Source organism: Dermacentor andersoni, chromosome 3 (genome assembly GCF_023375885.2).
Source record: "Dermacentor andersoni chromosome 3, qqDerAnde1_hic_scaffold, whole genome shotgun sequence".
NCBI classification, from domain to species: domain Eukaryota; kingdom Metazoa; phylum Arthropoda; class Arachnida; order Ixodida; family Ixodidae; genus Dermacentor; species Dermacentor andersoni.
The window spans coordinates 20,084,497-20,104,205 of NC_092816.1; the positions used below are offsets into that span (position 1 = coordinate 20,084,497).

At 41.6% G+C, this 19,709-nt stretch overlaps 1 protein-coding gene across 4 annotated transcripts in view; it reads left to right on the forward strand.

Moving 5' to 3' along the window:
- LOC126519436 (HEAT repeat-containing protein 6) overlaps positions 1-16,371 on the forward strand; it is a 62,876-nt gene extending 46,505 nt beyond the window's left edge. For all 4 annotated transcript variants that reach the window (XM_050168970.3, XM_055065535.2, XM_050168971.3 and 1 more), the window contains 5 exons: positions 2,951-3,108; positions 8,635-8,789; positions 9,855-10,070; positions 12,150-12,285; positions 15,898-16,371. In XM_050168970.3, the coding sequence (XP_050024927.2) occupies positions 2,951-3,108; positions 8,635-8,789; positions 9,855-10,070; positions 12,150-12,285; positions 15,898-16,049 (817 nt within the window). In that variant the 3' untranslated portion in view covers positions 16,050-16,371. The remainder of the gene's footprint in view (positions 1-2,950; positions 3,109-8,634; positions 8,790-9,854; positions 10,071-12,149; positions 12,286-15,897) is intronic.
- The last annotated feature ends 3,338 nt before the right edge of the window (positions 16,372-19,709 follow it).

Consider the following 19,709-nt stretch of genomic DNA (forward strand, 5'->3'; position numbering starts at 1 on the left):
CTACTTGCGACCTACTAGTGCTGAGGAGAAAGGGGGTTAACCGAGGGGCCCGATTTTTAATAATCATATCGTAACAGGCCGACAGACAGCTACACCAAGGAAAACATAGAAGAAATTACTTGTACCTAGTAATTGAATTGAAGAATGGATAAATTAATGGAAATGAAAGTGGATGAAAAAAACACCTTGCCACAGTTGGGGAATAATCCCACATCTTCACATTATGCATGCGATGCTCTAGCCAATTGAGCTACTGCGGCGCTGTTTTCCCATCCACTTTCTTGGGTATTTATGTTTTACTACTAGAATTGACCTAGACAGTGTTAGCCAGCGCCATCACTCACAAACCTTGGTGGTGGATGTGGAACGTCCTTTCTGCCGCAGGCGTCACGATATGTGATCATTTTATGGGGGGGGGGTGCGGGGGGTGAAGGCAGCTGATCAATAAACCCGCATAGGCTACCGGAAGACATCAATGTTGCCGGATTCGAGACCCTCATTATGTAATAAACGAGAAGATAGTGGGTTAACCAAGGATCCCGATTTTTAATAATCGTATCAGTTCATTATATAATAAACAAATAAACAAGAAGAAAGGGGGTTAACTGAGGGGCTCAATTTTTAATAATCATATCGTAACCCCCTTTCTTCTCCTTTATCTTTATATTCACACACCTCAGCCAACTTCAACGCCTGCAAAATCAGGCGCTTTGTCTCATGACTTTCAGCCATTTCTTATCCAATGCAATGCCACTTTATTGCAATTTAAACATTCATCCTCTTCATCAGATCTTTCAGTTTAAGTTATCAATTGAGATATATAAGTTATTTTGTAATGTTGCACATATACATATGTTTGTCATTGAAGTTTTTGTAAATCCTAACATCACTACTAGGTTCTCCGAACTCAATAACCGTCTTTTTACCTAAAGTGCACACAAACTATAGTAAGTTCACTACCACATATGCGGGTATCGAACTGTGGAAATCTGTTCCAGATACCATTAAATTATCACCCACAGAGCATGTATTCAAGAACCAGTTTAAGGAATAGTTTATGCAACATCTCTGTTCCTCCTAACAACTGACATTTGTGATTGTAATAATATTAATTGATGTAGTAATAATACTACATGTTATATGGCTCCCATTTTATTGTATTGTTAACTGTCACTGCTTCTTTATTACAGAAGCTTTCTTTGCCATTTTTGTCTTACTAAAGAGCTTTATATTTTCTTGTTTTTTGCACTGTTCTTTCCTTTTTCGAATTGTCTGTAACGTTACCATAACCACTGCTTGATGTATATCTCGTTTTTTCGATTTTGTTTGTGTGTGGGAGTCCCCCTGACAGTTTCTAAGTTTGGAGCTCCTTGTGTAGTACTAATTTTGTATACAATTCTATATGAAACTGACATTTTTGATGAATAAACTTGAAACTTGAATGCCCCATATGCAGAGCTTTACTTGAAGCATGTACAAAGAGGACGTTATGTTGCAAAGTACAAATGTCTAATGAAACACATGTGGTACACATCAGTGAAAAACATTGTAAATTAAGAGTTTCGGTAGCATACAGAATGTCAGCAATATGCATGGAACGATAATACATTAAATAATTGGGCGTGTATCAAAACCACAAAGTAACAAATGTCATGAATATGCTCCACTCTGCAGGATTGTGGAAAAAAGTAATACAATTGAATTCAAATATAACGAACCCAGATAAAACGAATGTCTCTTTAACACGCTAATTTTACTGATCGGTACTCATCTGAAATAACTCCCTCGTAAAGAACTGGGCATTGGATATATCGAACTCCGGGCAACCTCTACCAGTTGAGGAACCACCTCCCCTCAGCACTTCAAGATGCACTTTTGCGGTGGGTGTGCTCACCGGTAGTGCACAGACAATCTCAATCATTGAGAACACCATTCCTATTGACACTGAGGTTAAGACACTGGCAATAATTACTGCCTACTATTTGTACTTTTGTCTTCAATAAGTGGACTTCTTTCTTGCTTCTTTCTTCCAACGAAGATAACATAGATTCATATATTTAACAAATGCATCACATGGGTTTATGTAAGTTTGTTATAGGCAATTTCGGGTATATCGAACTAGACAATACATTGAACTATTTTTACTGCACAAACCTGTTCATAGATTTGACCAGGTTGGACGTATTAAAAACATAATCAAATTAGTAATAACAATCAGGAGGAGAGGAAAAGTATGGCAGTGACAAAGAAGTGGACGAAAAAATGGAAATATTGTCACGTGGTAGTGACGGTGAAGAAAAGCAGCAATACGGTGGAATACAAACTAGCTTTTATTGGGCGAACCTGTGCCCACAAACACAGGCTACACTTATAGCACAACGATAGCGGCGAACACGGTCAGCGATCGTCGCAAATCTGATCAGCGAGTCAAGCGCGTCGGCTTTTATACAGCAGTCGTCAAATGTTCCAGACTAATCGTTCGGACCCGCGTACCTTCCACAAAGTTCTACACCATTCGCGTCACACGATGAAATCAAATAACACAACGTTCGGCGACAACAGATAGCCGGGTAGAAGTATCGATAACTTTCCAGAAACTTCGGATACAAGCAGGCGCTTCCCGCGCTGTGCGATTACATTTGTTAGGTGGCGAAACGTGGTCGCCCGATAAAGATAAGTACACGTGTCAATATGTTTGATAACTCGTGGCTGTCCACCATCTCCTGGTCTGACTGTGACTTCAGTATCTTTACTGCTGAACAACAAAAACCTAAGAAATGACTCACGGTTCCATGAACTGCCCTGGCTCATCCATCTTGACAGAAACTGAGGTTCTGCACTGTATTTCCTATGTCCTCTTGTCTGTCCTTGTCTTTCAGCGCTATGACCAACTTGGCCTTACTTCCACCATGACTGACTGTAATATGTGCATTTGTGCCTTTGCATGCAGGAAGAGCGGGTCAGAGGTTGCATCTGAAGTGCCAGATACTTTCATCTGTCTTCTCGGGAATGCAGCAATCCATGTCCGGCCAGACAAAAACCAAATGCAGGCAAATGCGGTCAGAGCACTCGGTTGCCTACTGCAGTTCGTCTCGGTGAAGAATTTAGGTAACTGTCTTTTTAGTGCAGATAGCTTAAACTATCGCTCTACAGTGATCTCTTGCACTGCATTATTTCCAGCTGTGCTGTACCCTTAATAGGTCATTTACAGCTATCCACTATTGCTGCATAAAATTCTGTGCCTCACAAGCTTTTCAGATTAGTGTTCCTTGATTGAGCTTTTTTTGCTTGAACCTGGGAAAGATGCTTTAATTTATAGTGGGATACAACTTAAAGAAACAGCAGTTGGCATCCGAGGCATACAGACAGAGCAGGGTTGTGTTAATTTGCGAGCCAATCAGAGAAGCAAACGAAATCGTCGTCATGCGACCTTTTCAAAATGGCGTCGTACTTGATACCTCATTGGCAGAAGCGATGAGGTGTGCAACAGACATGGACGAAGTTTACGGAGTCTGAGAATTTCACTCTTCAAAAGGTTGCGGTACAGTTCATTTCACTGCTAAGCCCGTTTAACTCGTGAAACTACACTTGTTGCAAGTTATACTTGCAATAACTTGCAGCGGAGCAAGCATTTTATTTCAGTTCAATAAAGAATTAGGCTTTTGCCGTTCCACTATAATAGACAAGTGAAACCACATAAAATCAAGTGCTTGTAATTTTATTTTTGTGGTTAACTCATTTTTTTGCATAGCAGGGAAAGTTTGAAGTACGAACTATTTGCAGCATCGTGGAGGAATAGTGGCTGGTGGTTATGAGGGTGTGGGCGGGGCTTCACTGCAGACAGAAGTTGTATCTGACTATAGGCCTATTTAGAGCTGTGACAAATGTTTGTAGTAACTGTGTGTAGTTGTATTTGTAGTTTAGCCCTTACACATGTAAGAGCTAGACATGTTTATAAAATACAGTAAAACCTCATTAAACCGTACCCGCTTAAACAGTAGTTTCGTTTTAGAAGTACTGAAGTCAAATCCCTGGCTCAGCAGCCATTGAACATAATGCGTTGTGTATCCGGATAAACCGTACTAGCTTATTGCGTACATATCGATTAACACATAGTGTTTCCACTTTTTGTCGCGCAATCACGGCTGTGCGTCGTCCCCTTCGGGTAGCCCGCAGCACAACAAGCCTCAGAGATCAGAACAACGACCTCCAAACAGCCTGTGTGTTTGCATGTGAAGCGACATCAACATCATTTCAGCGCCACGTTGCCATCATCAACCTTCTTAGACATACATACTTCAGTTTCGCAGCTCCCTATGCAAGCTCACTGGCTGACGTGGCCACAGCAGCTGTCACTGGAACTATCGGCGCTGCACTCGCTTCTTTCGTCACGCGCCACGCGTCGTCTGCTTCTGCTGCAGTGCGTCGTTTGCACCAACTGGCCTGTAGCGCTTATCCATCACTAAATGTAGTTTATATATGCACTCTGAGCTTTGTGACAAACCTGCCGCGCTTAAGTAACAGCTACTTTATTGTGTTGATGTGTCTGTCAATGTGTCTTACAGTCGTGTCTCTCTTTATACATGGTGCTTCGTCTACTATGATTGGTGCGATGCATTGTTTGCCCCACCTAACCTGTACTGCTTGCTCGTTAGTGAATGTGGTTTAGCTGCCCGCGCAAATTTTTATGCTAAGGTTAATGCAAAACACAAAATTTGCTTGTGCCGACCTCGAAATGCACATGTGGTTGGCGCATCGCATCTGGAGCTGTACGGGGCAAATGAGCGGCCAGGTGCAACAATTCGGTTTTTTTCCAACCAACTTTTCCTAGTCTGAAGCACCACACTGGTCTGCTCGGTGCTTTTTTCTAGCAGCATATTCCTACCATCTGTAATAAAGACGAGTGCCTGTATGTAATCTGCAGTGGTATTAAGAATGTATCGCGTGCAGCCGTAGATTGTAAAGTGCACCAAATGCTACTCCTCTGCTCGTGAGCTAACCACTTCTCATTATTTTAATGCATAAGCATTCTTTGACGAGTACCCTTTGCAAAATCTGTCTGTCACGCGTAAAGTGCGTAATTTGCGCATGTAAGAGGTACATTAATTCATTAAAGTAGTGTAAATGTAGATGATTGGCATCTGTATAAGCTATAAACAATAAACAAACGAAGGTCCTATCTGGAAACAATGTGCTCAGTGAATTTCTCCGCCCGCCGTCTGTTCCTTGTCTAATTAACCTAATTTGTGCATACCTTTTTACATTTCCCTCACGCATTTAAAATATGTACGTTCAATGTGATCGGCAGGAAGTGGCAAGAACCGATTCAACAACTGAACATTCATTGGTCAAAAGATTATTTTATTTTCTACGAACAAAAGTGGCAACGAACATTGTGAAGTCTTTTATTTACTTGATCAACGTCTTTTCAAAGTAATCTTGCGTGTTTTTTACTGGCGAGTGATGTGCACATGCTCTAGCGGTCATTTTATATCCTTCTTTCTTTTCTTTTCTTTTTATTAAGTGAATACACATGATCACATAAAACTTGATTGGTCATTTTAACAATTACAAATCTTCACATCCAAATACAGGCACTCGTGGATGGTTTTTTTTATTTATTTATTTATTTTCTCTTAATCGTATTGCCCATACTTATGTTTCTGTAGTTGCTTAAGGGTTGTGTTTGGAGGCTTCCTCAAACAAGGCTGCCTCTACAGCAAGACTGCCTCTGCAAGCTTCCATCGAAGTGCCTGTCAACTCAAGCTACTTCTGTTGCTGAACTTCGCTTTTGCATCACATTTCTTGGCTTCAAGATGTGTTCGTGAAGACCGGGAATAACTAAATTGTGGAATTGCGCCGTGAACAAGCATCCATGTTTCCAGTGAACAATCAATATATATTTGTTCCCAAGAATTAAAATTTAGATTGTTGGTCTCAACATGACGTTCACACGTGTAGGAGTTATCTGTGGGGCATTTTTTATCTGGGCGCAGCATTTGTTTCCATATATAGGACTCTCTATCGTCATTGCGGTGTGAAAAAAAATAGTGACCACCAGCATCACATTGCATCTGGCCACTCAAGCAGCTGTGGGCAAAGCAAAACTGCACAGGAAGCTCCTTCCTGTGAGGAGACGGCGACACGCGTCTGCGCGAAACTTTTTGCCGGAAGAAACTGCCGCACATCACATGACACCAAAAACATGACCACAGTAGCAACAGACAAAGCAGCACCACCAAAATGAAAACAGAACTGAAACCAGAAGTGGTAGAAGTGATGAAAGACACTATCGCAGCACCACTCGTTCGCGTGATGACCACTTCAGCCACCTCGCAAGTGGAGTTGTGAAACTGAAGTGTGTTTAAGAACATTTTGGCAAGGTACATCTAAATAGGTTGCAAAGCTTGGAACGAAAAGTGTGCCAAAACTTATTGCCAAGGATATCAGTTAGTGGTGCATAATTTAAGTGCAACTATGTGAGGGGGGACAAACACTGAAACTAGAAAATTTATGTAAAAAAATTATGTTCGAAAACTTTTAATCAGGATACTGTCATATGAGTAAATATTCCTTTTCAAATATTCCTGCTGTACTAAAACAACAAATGTTAATTTTTTTTCTATTTCACAATTTATTAGTTTTTTCTCGGTGACCCCTTCTAACCACTGATTCTGGCGCAAGACTTGGCAAGGCTGTGCAAGCAAGCTATTATGTCGTGCGGAATGGCGTTGTGTGACCTAGAGCATGCCATTCATTGGCGAAAGGTGTGTGTGCAGGTTTTTTGTTATTGTGCAAGCTCACGCTGCGGAATCTGACGTGCTCGTCTCATTGTGACGATAAATGTGGAACGCTCTGTGAAGAAACGCCGTGATATGTTCGTTCACTCTCCATAACACAAGCTCCGAGTGTATGACGGGCAGCAAAATTAGTAAATTGAATGTTTTCTAAATGATGACGTGGGGCAATGTTGTCTTGTCTGATAACTGTTGCATATGAATACATGGTGTCACAAGGAATTACGGATGATTCTGGGAAAAGGATCCTCATATGTTGCTTTACATTATGGCTGTCTGCTCGCCATCATACTTTTCATCCATTGAAACATGTTTTGTTTGGTCAGTTATATTGGTTGCATTATTCTAGATGAGTAAAAGTGAAGTTGCTTTTGAAACCTTGGTGGCAGTGTCATTTATTTCCATCCTGTTCGCTCACATTCCTAAGGAAGCTACTGGAGCAATTGCCACCAATAACAGCCTAATTATGTTCACATTAAGACATATACCAGTCCTATAGTTAAAGGATTTTAGTTAAAGGGTTTAGTATAGTTAAAGGCGTTTCAGCTGAGGCGAGTCACAAGCTCACCTCAGCCTCTAAAGAAAAATAACTGCTGCCGTAGCGGTCGAAATGCCAGAGGCTAAAGAAATTCAAACATTCGTGCCAAGCATTACGGCATTGCCATTTCCAGTTGTGACATGACTTTTTTATATTTTTATTTTTTGCTTGCTGTTAGTTGTCCCTGCAATGCATAAGTGGTGACGGTTGCAATGAGCCGCCATTTTCTTGACAAGTGGGCTTTTATGGAAATTTCGCTACCAGTTTGCATATACCTTGCTTTGGGCACCATGCCAGAGAGCATTGTGGTTTCATGCTGAAGCTCGGATGAAAGACACCGGGTGCTCGGCATAGCAGAAAAATTGGACATCGTTCGTGCTATCGAACGTGGCACGAAGAAGTCGGTGCTGGCATGCGACAGCTGGAGATCTACTGTTGACTGCGGTGTGTGGCATTTGGAATGGGAAGAAGTTGCTCGGCAACGCTGCTACAACCTCGAAGAGAAGTCAGCTACGAGGTTCAACTTTTCGCCATCATTGCCTCTGTTGTTGCCAAAGTGTCACCTAACGACAGTGATGAGGACAACATGGAAAGCGACAGTACAGGTGATTCAGGCCCGACAGTGGCAGAATCTGCGCATTACATTATCCTAATGAATGCAATTGTCACGACAAGACCAGCAACCCGCAATATAAAAGGCGCCCCGCAACTTAAGCAGCGCTACTGCGCCCGTGCCCGGAGTATATGCAACGCCTACGAGGAATCTGCCATGCGAGTCTTTGACAAAAGTGGGGGCTGACTAAAAAGCTGGCTCACAGCTTCAGTAAGTTTGAGGCCGCTGTCGTTGCTGCTAGGCCGCTGCAGCATCAAACGAAAAGAGCTTTTGTCGCAGGAAGTGAATAAATACTGCCATGCTGTTGCCCTTTCATCATACTCTCTCTCTGAGTTTCGTTTTAGACAGGTAAGTGGGCGATCTCATGCTATTTCAGTTAAGCAGTATTACCATTTAGTACCTACCTTTTCTGAGCTCCGGCCAACTACGGTTTAATGAGGTTTCACTGTATATGGAAGGACACTGTGTAACACACGCTTAAAAGAAATAGGAGAATAAAATTTTTTGTTAATGCTGGGAGAATTACGATACACATGTGAAGTTGCCTTAAAGATACTAATCTCATCTGTGAAATTGTGCAATTGCAAGAGTCAATACTTTGTTGATGGCTGTCTTACTGTGGTGACTTGCTGCGAGCATTCACCTTGTTGCTTATCCTTTTCTTTCTTCCAAACCTTCCCATTCAGAAAATGAAAGCATCAGAAATCTTGCCATCAGTTCAACATCATGTTTGATCCAGAGCCTCAACGCAGGCCTAATGAAAGTACGCTGGAATGCTTGCTACTCTTTGGGCTGTCTGTTGGGAAGCACTGACATTGTCTCCGCTGACTATGTTGATGTGGTACGTATTGATGAGCTTTTCAGGTCCTCAAACTAGGCTTCAGCTATGGGAATGTAGGAGACTCGTAGATTAATTTTGGTAACTCTGGCTTATAATGTGTACAAAAACCTCACTGCTTCGACATTATATTGCATTCCATCCACATCAGAATGCCACAGTGTTTTTACTTCTTACTCGATTGTGTTAGAAATCTCAGGTAACAAAAGGCAAATGCGCAGCAATAACTGAAAATTATGAAGTCGTGCAACCTTTGAGAGCTGTCACCATATCTCTTGGCAAAGCCTGTGCAAGAGATTAAATGCTATGACTCTTGGAAGTATCTGTGCCTTTCCATCTCTACAACTTTGGAACACTTAAATTCCACAAGTATCTATATCCATGGCTTTGTTAGGGCTCTAGTCAAATATAGCATTTTAGAAAATGTTAGCGTAAGCTAAATAGACCTCAGAACATCCTAGAACAATGTGCTTATGGGCATTGTTTTGGGGTGCCTTTGCATATCATGTAACCCTACTGCGTATTTGTTCCTAGAACAATGTGCTTATGGGCAATGTTTTGAGGTGCCTTTGCAGATTACCTAACGTTACTGCCTATTTGTTCCCACAAACAAGTCAGTAGTTCAAATATTTTAAAGAAATAGCATAAAGAGGTCACAATTTTTAACACTAATACACTGTATTAGATTGTTGTTGACATTTCAGAGCTAATAATGAGCCACACTTCTGTAAAGTAATCCTTAGTACATTTCAAGTAGCACTCTTCTTAAATCTTTCGTTGACAGTTAGTTGCATAGACATTTCTGACATTCATCTATTTGTGATTGTCATTTGTGACTATCTTCATCAAATGTAGAAAAGATAGATGACAATAATTGTTTGGGAACAAGATAAACCCCAAAGGGTGCCAATTTTTCTTAAGAGTGTACTGTTTGAAGTCTTCTCCAGGTCCAAGGTGCTGCTTCAAGCTCGTCATGAAAAATACTGAATCTTTGCTCTAGTGCCCAGACCTTTTGTGAGGTAAAAGAAAATAGCATGTAGCATTTTGCTGCTTATGTGTGCCTTCCAGGCTTCTGTCTTCGGGGCCCTACTTTCAAGCCTCAACACCTGTAGCAATTTCAAGGTGCGCATACAAGCGGCAGCAGCTCTGCAAGTGCCGAAAGTACGCAACACCTATGGCGACCACATGCAAACCGTGTGGTGTGGTACACTGACCGCTCTCGAAGGCACCAAGCAATCAGTTGACTATCGAGAACTGCAGCACCAGGAACAACTGAGGGAGCAGGTGAGTTTTTCCTGTGGGATACAGGTTTGCAACTCAGTTCCTGAACACCTGAGCACTTGTATGTGGTGTGGGTTCCCAACTCAATTCCTGAGCACCTGAGCACTCGTATGTGGTGCGGGTTCCCAACTCAATTCCTGAGCACTTGGGCACTCATATGTCTGGGATTCCACAACAAAAATATTCCGGTAGAACCCACCTACAATAATTGTCTAAGTTATGCGAGAGCATTTGCACTACACACACATACCTTATTCAACTTTCATTGCGGCAAATTGAGTGGAGTGTGACGATGCATCCGTTTGGCTTTGTAACTTTTGCTGCCAAATGCATTCCTCAACTCTGGAGGCCTGCTAACCCTCCATGCAATGAGCCATGCATGCACGTTGCTATTGTGGCAGCACAACTGTGGCTGTGCTCTTCTGCTGTACTGTAGTATGTATCGTGCACCCCTTCTCAACTGTTGGCATGACACCAGTGCGTGCGTGTGTGTGTGTGTGTGCGCGCACGTGCGTGCGTGCGTGCGGGAGGGTGTGTGTGTTTTTTTACACAATAATTGCATCAAAGCAACATATACCAACCAAGGTGGGGTAGGGTAGCCAAAGGAATGCCCTCACATTTAATATAAAAAGGACGAAAAATATAGGTTGCTGTATTTTGAGTCTGCCCTCTGTTCCCATCTTGCTGCATTTTCTTGCCAACGTGCGTAAATCAAAGCACTGATTGAGTGTCTTCTTTCATTTGGGCTAATTGTTTTTATTTAGTTTGTTTTTCTGTTTTTGTGCATGCACAACAATCTTGCCTTATTGCCTAGGCATTGATGGCCTTCAAATTGTTATTGCGGATGCTAAGTGTTTCACAAGCCCCACATGTGGAAACTGCACTTCTGATTCGTGATGTCATTGGAATCGTTTTACATATGGGCATTCACTAGGCATTGTGTGATTAGTCGATTTTGATTTCGAAGCCAATATTGATTTAGGATGAACACTTTCTATGTGATTATCAAATGGTTGTTATACAAAGGAGTAACTGCAAAACCGTATGCATAGGAACTGCTGCACATTGGAATTAATGAGTCCTATCCACAGTTGAATTTGGGTTCCCACCATGGTATTCATTGTAAACAAAATTGAAACGTAAGAGGATAACTACATTGCGAATCCCATTTCTTTGGGGTACATTATACGGAGGCAGGAGAATATTTCATATTTGTTCAAATCTGATGTGCCCAGGATTGTAATGTGCACACTGAATTTAGGATTTTAAGAAAAAGCAGCCTTCAGATGCTTTCACTTTCAGTTGTAACAAATGTGCTATTTCAGATGCCCCCTCCCTCTTTCTTCTTTTCCTTTCTTTCTTCCTGCTTCTTTTTCTTGAGAGGGGGATTTACTAGATTAGAATATCACATACCGAAGTCACTAAACGCCTTACAGAGTGTTGATATAACCCTAAATGGTATCTCTAAGCGAACATTGACAGCACAACTTTCAGAATACGGTGCATTTGCATGGAACCGGCGATACAAACAGTTGAGCAATTTGATTAAAATGATTTATATAACGGTATTTTGCTTAAATTTTTTAAGTATCCTTTGTACGAAAGCATGTTGCTGTACTAAATTATACCCTTATGAGTGGCTGTATGAGTTACAATGGCAAGTTTCTGAATACTGAATGTTGTAACAATGTTTAAAGAACAATGTTTCAAGAAAATGCTATAGGTGTACTTGTCTTTGTTTCTATTGGTGAATATGTGCACACTTTTTTCTTTCTTTTTTTCCCTGTCTCATTGTCAAACTAGCAGGAAGTTTTCTGGTATGAGTGTGTGTTTATGCATATTATATGTACTCTGAATGTATGTATGAATCTGTGCCTGTTGCCAAGAAAAGGGGCAAGGACCTAGTCAAGCTGCTGTTGTGCAGCTTTTTGTTCTTGCCCTAGCGTTCTTTTTCTGCTGTAAAAAAAAAGAATGCTGAAATAAAATGAAATGGCTGAGGGGGCCTTCAGGTGAAGGTGGCCATTGCAGTTAGGATTTTGTGCGTGTGTGCACCTTCAGCGAGCCATTATTTATTCTTTCTAGTTGTGTGCTACAATATGCCACCTCCTGTCCCTGGCAAAATCTGAAGATCTAACCGATATGGCACGGGCTGCATTGGAACATGAGTGCAATATATCCAGTGCCTTTAAGAGGACACAAGGAAAGTCATCACTTCTAGGTAGGCTCCTTGAGGCAGCACTATTACTGCATGCAAGTTGAAGCCAAACATTGAATTGTTGTTAAAGCAGTAGTTTATCCTCTTGATTTTCTGAGCATTTGCCTGAAACGTGTAAATGACTTCTTCAGGAAAGAAAACTTCATTTGAAAGTTAGACCCATCATTGTTCATTTCTGTCATTCACAAGCCATAGCACAAATGAAGTCAGTGTGATGGCGCAGATGTTGTCTTTATCTTTACTTCTGTTTTGGGGGGAGTCTTTTGTGCTTGAAAAGTCTACAGGGGTTGCCAGGCCAAACTCTTTTGTTTTCGAATGTAGTGATATCTATTATTATTATTATTTTATTTTATTACAACTGGCAATTGTCTAGTCTCAACCAATAATTTTTACAGCTTTTGTGCCAAAGGAAACTGCTCTAAAAAATTTAACAAATATTCACCTGTCCTATCTATATCACTTTTTTTTATTTATCACGTCACTACCTCCTGAAAGTAACAAAAATACTGTTATATAATTGTAATCTACCAGTCTAGCTTGATTGAGTGCCTTCATTTAATGTCCCTTAAAAGTGCCTCTGAAGGCATTCTTTTTAACCTGTGAAGTGACCTCGATAGGTTGAAGCATCACCTATATCTCTTTGAAGAATTATATTTTTGGATTGGGAACTGATTATAGTAATGGTAATAATCTGTATTGATCCCTTACTACATTTCTGTCCTAGCTTGGACTGGTGAACTGATTGACATGTTCATGTCAGTGAACAGCATACACACTTTTTGCATATCTTTTATGGCTACTTCAATATCTGTCACCCCTTATTCTACTGAGTGATGTATTCCACCAGAAGCCCCTTTATTGCTTATAATGCCACTGTATTTATTATAGGCCCAAAGCACAGGTTTTATATTTAACTAACATCAATTGTGTTGCGGACCATGGATGAAAAGCTTCAAGTGGGCTTTACAGGGCCCACAGTCCCACATACATGGCAGGTAGCAAGAGGCACTTGTACTACATGATGGTATCTTCAATGCCAGAAAATGCTTTGCAGTGTTATTGGGAATGGGATCTTCTGAAGCTCGACCGAAATAAGTGTTTTCTTCACGGAGCTGAACAATGTGTTTTCATCACTCGTATAATGTATGGTGTGTTAACTTCAGTTTGCCTTTCCAACCATGCACTTCCAATCTCTATACTGGTTTACTGTTTTTGCCAAGTTTCTTTTACATATTAGAAATCGAAAAATATAAATACAGTATATATATTCCGTATTTAAGTTAATATCTAAAGTCATTATTCTCTAGACATTCATCTTCACAGTGCTCTGTGTGTTCTCGCTCCTTCCACTGTCCGTGTTTTATTTGTGCGTTACCTGCCTTAAAATTCATCTGCAGTTACCATATTTGCTCGAATGTAACGCAACCATGATTGTAACGCAAGGGTCTACTTTTCAGTTCGCGAAATAGAAAAAAATAAAACTGCGAGTGTAACGTGAGATGAACAGAAAGAGAAAGGGTACCTTTATTTAAGGAATCAATTCGGACACGAGTTCTCTTCACTTGTCGTCATCTGAGAAGGGGATGAAGCGTTCCTTGGGTGGTACTCTCAGGTGATCACATTGGGAAATAGCTTCACTTTCGCAAAATATTATGTCATACGTCACTCAGCACCGAAAGTGTCCCCGACATGTGTTTTTGGCGCTTTGCCAAGCTTGTTATCAGTGCCAAGAGCGCTGTCGGCCGTATACATTGTGGGGTTCGGTGCTGAAGCGAGTCAAGTCCTGCAAAAGTGAAACTATTACCGATAGTGATCGCCCAAGAGTAAAGTTATCCGTGCGGTCAAGCTCGTTTGAGATTAAGTACTTCTTAAAATACAGCAAAACCATTTTATTCAGGGACAGCACCAGGCCACTACGAGGCCCTTCCAACCGACCGCGCATTTACAAAGGGCCTCCCATTGGTGCTACCATCCGAGAATCGTCGACTCATTGACGTTGAGCCGCCAAGCCATGGCGGAGTTTCTCAGCTCCTTGGCCATCAAACTTACTCGTCTGTCAAAGCAACTGTCATACTGAACGCCCTGCATTGCCATAACATTGTGAATGAATGTAGTCAAAGCGTGAAAAGCCACAGGGTAATGCAGCACTGTAACCATAACACCAGTCGCAAGTATAGTGAAAATGGTGTCGATTTGAACAAAGTTTTCATATCGGTTGACTTTATCGATGGAGTCGGGACATAAGTGTACTGGTTGTCAACAAAACATTGAAATCGGCAGAAGTTGGAATACTTGTTTTAAAATCTTAAATTTTGCCATTATTCGAATGTAACACGAAGCTCGAGTTCAGGCAACGAAAATCATGAAAAAAAGTCGCGTTACAATCGAGTAAATATGGTAAGTGTGAACATTTTTGTTACTACATTCTTAGGACGAAAATTAGAGCATAAATACCTAACCACTTTTTCATTTTAAATGAAAGACACAAGCTTTTCTGTCATATCATAAATCCAAGCAAACCCCCCGAAAGTGTAAAGTAGCACTATTTTCAGCCATTTCAGCTGCAGTAAGCAAAATATTTTAGCTACCAGTATGCATTCAGTATACCATGCAAGATTTTATAAAGAAAGGCTCAATAACTTGGCAATAATATTTTATTGGAAGTAGAATACAAAACGACTTTTGGGCTTGCATTCCAGTTTGCTGTAAAGAACAGCAGCTGGTTGAAATTAATCCAAAGCCCTTCACGGCAGCATCTCTCATGGTCCAGGTGGCACTTTGAGATGTCAGACCCTGTCAGCCAAGCACTTGAAGCTTCACTCAAAGAATGTGTGCTTTAGGTGTCACACAGGTCACTTCCACCTCAGGTTGCCAGGATGGCATGACCACATTGGGATACAGTAGTTCCTGTTGACTCAGTGTGTTAAACTGTTCAGACTGGATGCAGTTGATGCTTTTGTTTAAAGTGAAGCTTTTTTTGCTTATGTATGGGTTTGGCTTTTCATCTTTGTATTGTCCAATAGGCTCAGCGTGGGGTCGTTCTGCTGCTAGCAAGCAATAGCTAGTCAGCACTCTGTTAGCTGAATATAAAGATAGAAAATTTTGCTCCTGAAAAAAAAAGAAAGCCTATGCAGGCACACCATCATTCATTTGCAACTACATTTGCTGAACAAGAATTCTATAGTTACAGCGGAACAAAACTTTCTGCGATTGGGAGGCTTTGTTTAGTCAAGTCTTCATTTTGGCATCCAAAGGTTTACTTGCTGTGTGTGGCATTCAGTTTCATTTCTTCAAAAGCATCTGTAAAGTCTACTGCCATAGCTGAAGGCAGTTGCTGGATGCTTTCGTTGATGAAATATGCTGTGCGAGATATGACAAAACAACACTGTGTCTCTTATTGTGCAGTGCCTTATAATCTTGTTGGCTAACCAAAGCTTTGCTTACATAGATTCCCACCACAATGTGTAAAATATGCATTAATTTTTATGGTACAAGAAGGTAATTGCTTTTTTTTTTAGATACATGACTGTTACTACAGCTGTTGATAGATAGGCTGCAAAGGTACATCCCATCCAATTTGCAGGTTCCATTTAATTTGTATTGTTTTGTTTTCAGAGCTCTTAAACAAATCTCGTGATAATGTTGCAAGAATATACCAGGAGTTCTCGGATAACTCAACTGCCAAAGTTCTGAAGCTGCTGGACAGCCTGCTCAAGGAGAAGGAATTTACTGGTCTTTTGTCACTGAAGGAGCTAGAGGTTGACTGAGTTGGATATTCACTGAATGTTTGTTGTTGTTATCTTGTGCTAACATTGTTTCCCAGTTAGGCACTATTTTAATTGAATTTTGTGGCTGCTTTACATACTATTTTACTTCAAGGAACCAGAAACAGATTCATTGAGTTGACCATATTGGTCAGTACTCATGAGAACAGCGAGCTAAGTTGGTTGTTGTCTAGAATTGTGCATCACAGTTGTACTTCAAAAAAGCAAGTGGAGGCTCCTTTTGGGCCCATTTTTTTTCTAGATCATCCAAGTGCTCTTTTGCACATTTTTTAGTGCATGAATAAACCATTTGCATTTGTGCACACCTAGACTCTTCTCCCATTAAAAGATTTGCAGTTCTGTGCGGGAGGCGAAGCACCGATTACGATAGCAAATTAGTGGATAGCTGTACAAGGTAAGGATAGTAGTTTTATCAGCCACATGAACTTGTAAACATTCGCTTACTAACTAAATTGACAATGATAGAATGTGTAAGCATGACTGAACGAAGATGTAGAAAGAAACAGACACACTGAGACAGCGCTGTCTTTGTGTGTCTGCTTCTTTCTGCATCCTTGTTCAGTCACGCTTACGCATTCTATTATGGATTCAGATCAACCAGCCCGCCAATGTGTTTTAACTAAATTAACCAGCACGGTGTCACATGTGCACAGGTAAACATGAACACATCTCGCTTGATGAGTGTGGAAACTCGCTGTGAAAATCCTGGAGTGAGGAATCGCGGCAGCAGCAAGCGAATTGACCTTCATGCATCTCTCGCTTCAATGCGAACTAAATGTTGAAAGCAGAGCACATACGAAGCTACCGGCACTAAACACACTCTGCAAACATCGCAGATTACTTTGAAGATGAAGCCCACGCAGGTGCCCACTTTTGCCATGTCGCAAATCACTTTCAAGACACACAAGCGCTGGCAACACGTCCTTGCGGCGTCCGCCAAAGGCGTCTACTATGGTGTCCACCATTCGCGTGTCCAATGCTGTAGTAGACACCACGTATGTCTCCACTCTGTACGGAATGGCAGGCGAGGAGGACATCGAGACACCCTAGCAGCTGCCGGAGAAGAATGCCCTCCCTCGCCTGACCGCCATGCCTCGCATGTGACAAGAGAGGCCACGCTGCCAGCCTGTATTCCTCGCTCGTGCACGCGAGATTGAACTGCCTTCGCTGGCTCACCCTCGCATGCTTTCACTCGCACATGCAGCATACGACATGTCATCATCATCATCAGCCTGGTTACGCCCACTGCAGAGAAAAGGCCTCTCCCATACTTCTCCAACTACCCCGGTCATGTACTAATTGTGGCCATGTCATCCCTGCAAACTTCTTAATCTCATCCGCCCACCTAACTTTCTGCCACCCCCTGCTACGCTTCCCTTCCCTTGGAATCCAGTCCGTAACCCTTAATGGCCATCGGTTATCTTCCCTCCTCGTTACATGTCCTGCCCATGCCCATTTCTTTTTCTTGATTTCAACTAAGATGTCATTACCTCGCGTTTGCGTAGAACCTTTAGTAGAACCCTTTTTGTAAGCCTCCAGGTTTCTGCCCCGTACGTGAGTACTGGTAAGACACAGCTGTTATACATTTTTCTCTTGAGGGATAATGGCAACCTGCTGTTCATGATCTGAGAATGCCTGCCAAATGCACCCCAGCCCATTCTTACTCTTCTGATTACTTCAGTCTCATGATCCAGATTCGCGGTCACTACCTGTCCTAAGTAGATGTATTCGCTTACCACTTCCAGTGCCTCGCTACTTATCGTAAACTGCTGTTCTCTTCCGATACTGTTAAACATTACTTTAGTTTTCCGCAGATTAATTTTTAGACCCACCCTTCTGCTTTACCTCTCCAGTTCAGTGAGCATGCATTGCAGTTGGTCCCCTGAGTTACTAAGCAAGGCAATATCATCAGCAAATTGCAAGTTGCTAAGGTATTCTCCATTAACTCTTATCCCCAATTATTCCCAATCCAGGTCTCTGAATACCTCCTGTAAGCACGCTGTGAATAGCATTGGAGAGATTGTACCTCCCTGCCTGGCGCCTTTCTTTATTGGGATTTTGTTGCTTTCTTTATGGAGGACTATACGGTGGCTGTGGAGCCGCTATAGGTATCTCAGTATTTTTACATACGGCTCGTCTACACCCTGATTCCGTAATGCCTCCATGACTGCTGAGGTTTCGACAGAATCAAACGCTTTCTCGTAATCAATGAAAGCTATATATAAGGGTTGGTTATATTCCACACATTTCTCTATCACCTGATTGATAGTGTGAATATGGTCTATTGTTGAGTAGCCTTTACGGAATCCTGCCTGGTCTTTGGTTGAGAGAAGTCTAAGATGTTCCTGATTCTATTTGTGATTACCTTGGTAAACACTTTGTAGGCAACGGACAGTAAGCTGATTGGTCTATAATTTTTCAAGGCCTTGGCGTCCCCTTTCTTATGGATTAGGATTATGTTAGCATTCTTCCAAGATTCCAGTACGCTCGAAGTCATGAGGCATTGCATATACAGTGTGGCCAGTTTTTCTAGAACAGTCTGCCCACCATCCTTCAACAAATCTGCTGTTACCTGATTCTCCCCAGCTGCCTTCCCCCTTTGCATAGCTCCCAAGGCTTTCTTTACTTCTTCCGGCATTTCTTTTATAAGAGTTTTAGCATGCAGAAGAAATGTTAATAAATTTTAAGTGCTTGGTTTTTTCGAGATTAATTTCCATTTGCCAATTATTGCACCATTCCTTTAACCTTGAGAGATCAGATTGTAGTTCTGCGACGTCGGCCATGCAAGTTATTTTCTTATAAATAACACAATCGCCCGCGAAAAGACGGATCAACAAACTTATGTTAGATGCTATGTCAGTAATGCGTACTAAAAGGAAGAGGACTAAAGAGGAAGAGGACCAGCTTGAGGTACCTCAGATGTTGCACGTTTCAGATTAGATACGTAATCGTTAAGTTTAGCTGACCGACACTGACTGTTTAAAAATTCTTCAATCCAAGCAGCCGTTCTCAGGTCGAGACACAGATTACGTATTTTTAACATTAGTCGATTATGTGGAACACGGTCCAAAGCTTTTGAAGAATCAATGAAAATGGCATCGATGTAGACGGGCGTATGTAGTGCTGTGTGCAGATCTGTCACAAGTTCAAAAAGTTGTGTCTGACATGATAATTTTTCACGAAAACCATGCTAGGTGTTAAGAAGTAAATTGTTACGACTGAGATGACCTATCACCTGTGAATATATGATGTGCTCTAGTATTTTACACGAAATGGACGTAAGTGAAATCGGCCTGTAGTTGTTAGGATGATTGCTGCTGCCAGATTTAAATATAGGTGCCACATAAGCAGATTTCCAGTCGTCCGGTATACAGCCAGAATCAAGGGATTAATGGAAGATTGATGCGAGCAGGTTAGTTGAATTATGGCAGGTTAATTTAAGTAGTTTGGCGCTGATGCCATCAGGACCGGGACGCATACTTACAGTTGCTAGTAGATACAGCGGGGCGTGGCACTTGCAGAGACGCCGGATGTGTGTGCGCATGCGCGAGTAAGAGCGGGTGCGAGAGAGGAAATGTGGGCACTTTAGCTCCTTGAATATACGACTCTACCCAGGCGTTACGGAGGAGTTTCTTAGCTCGT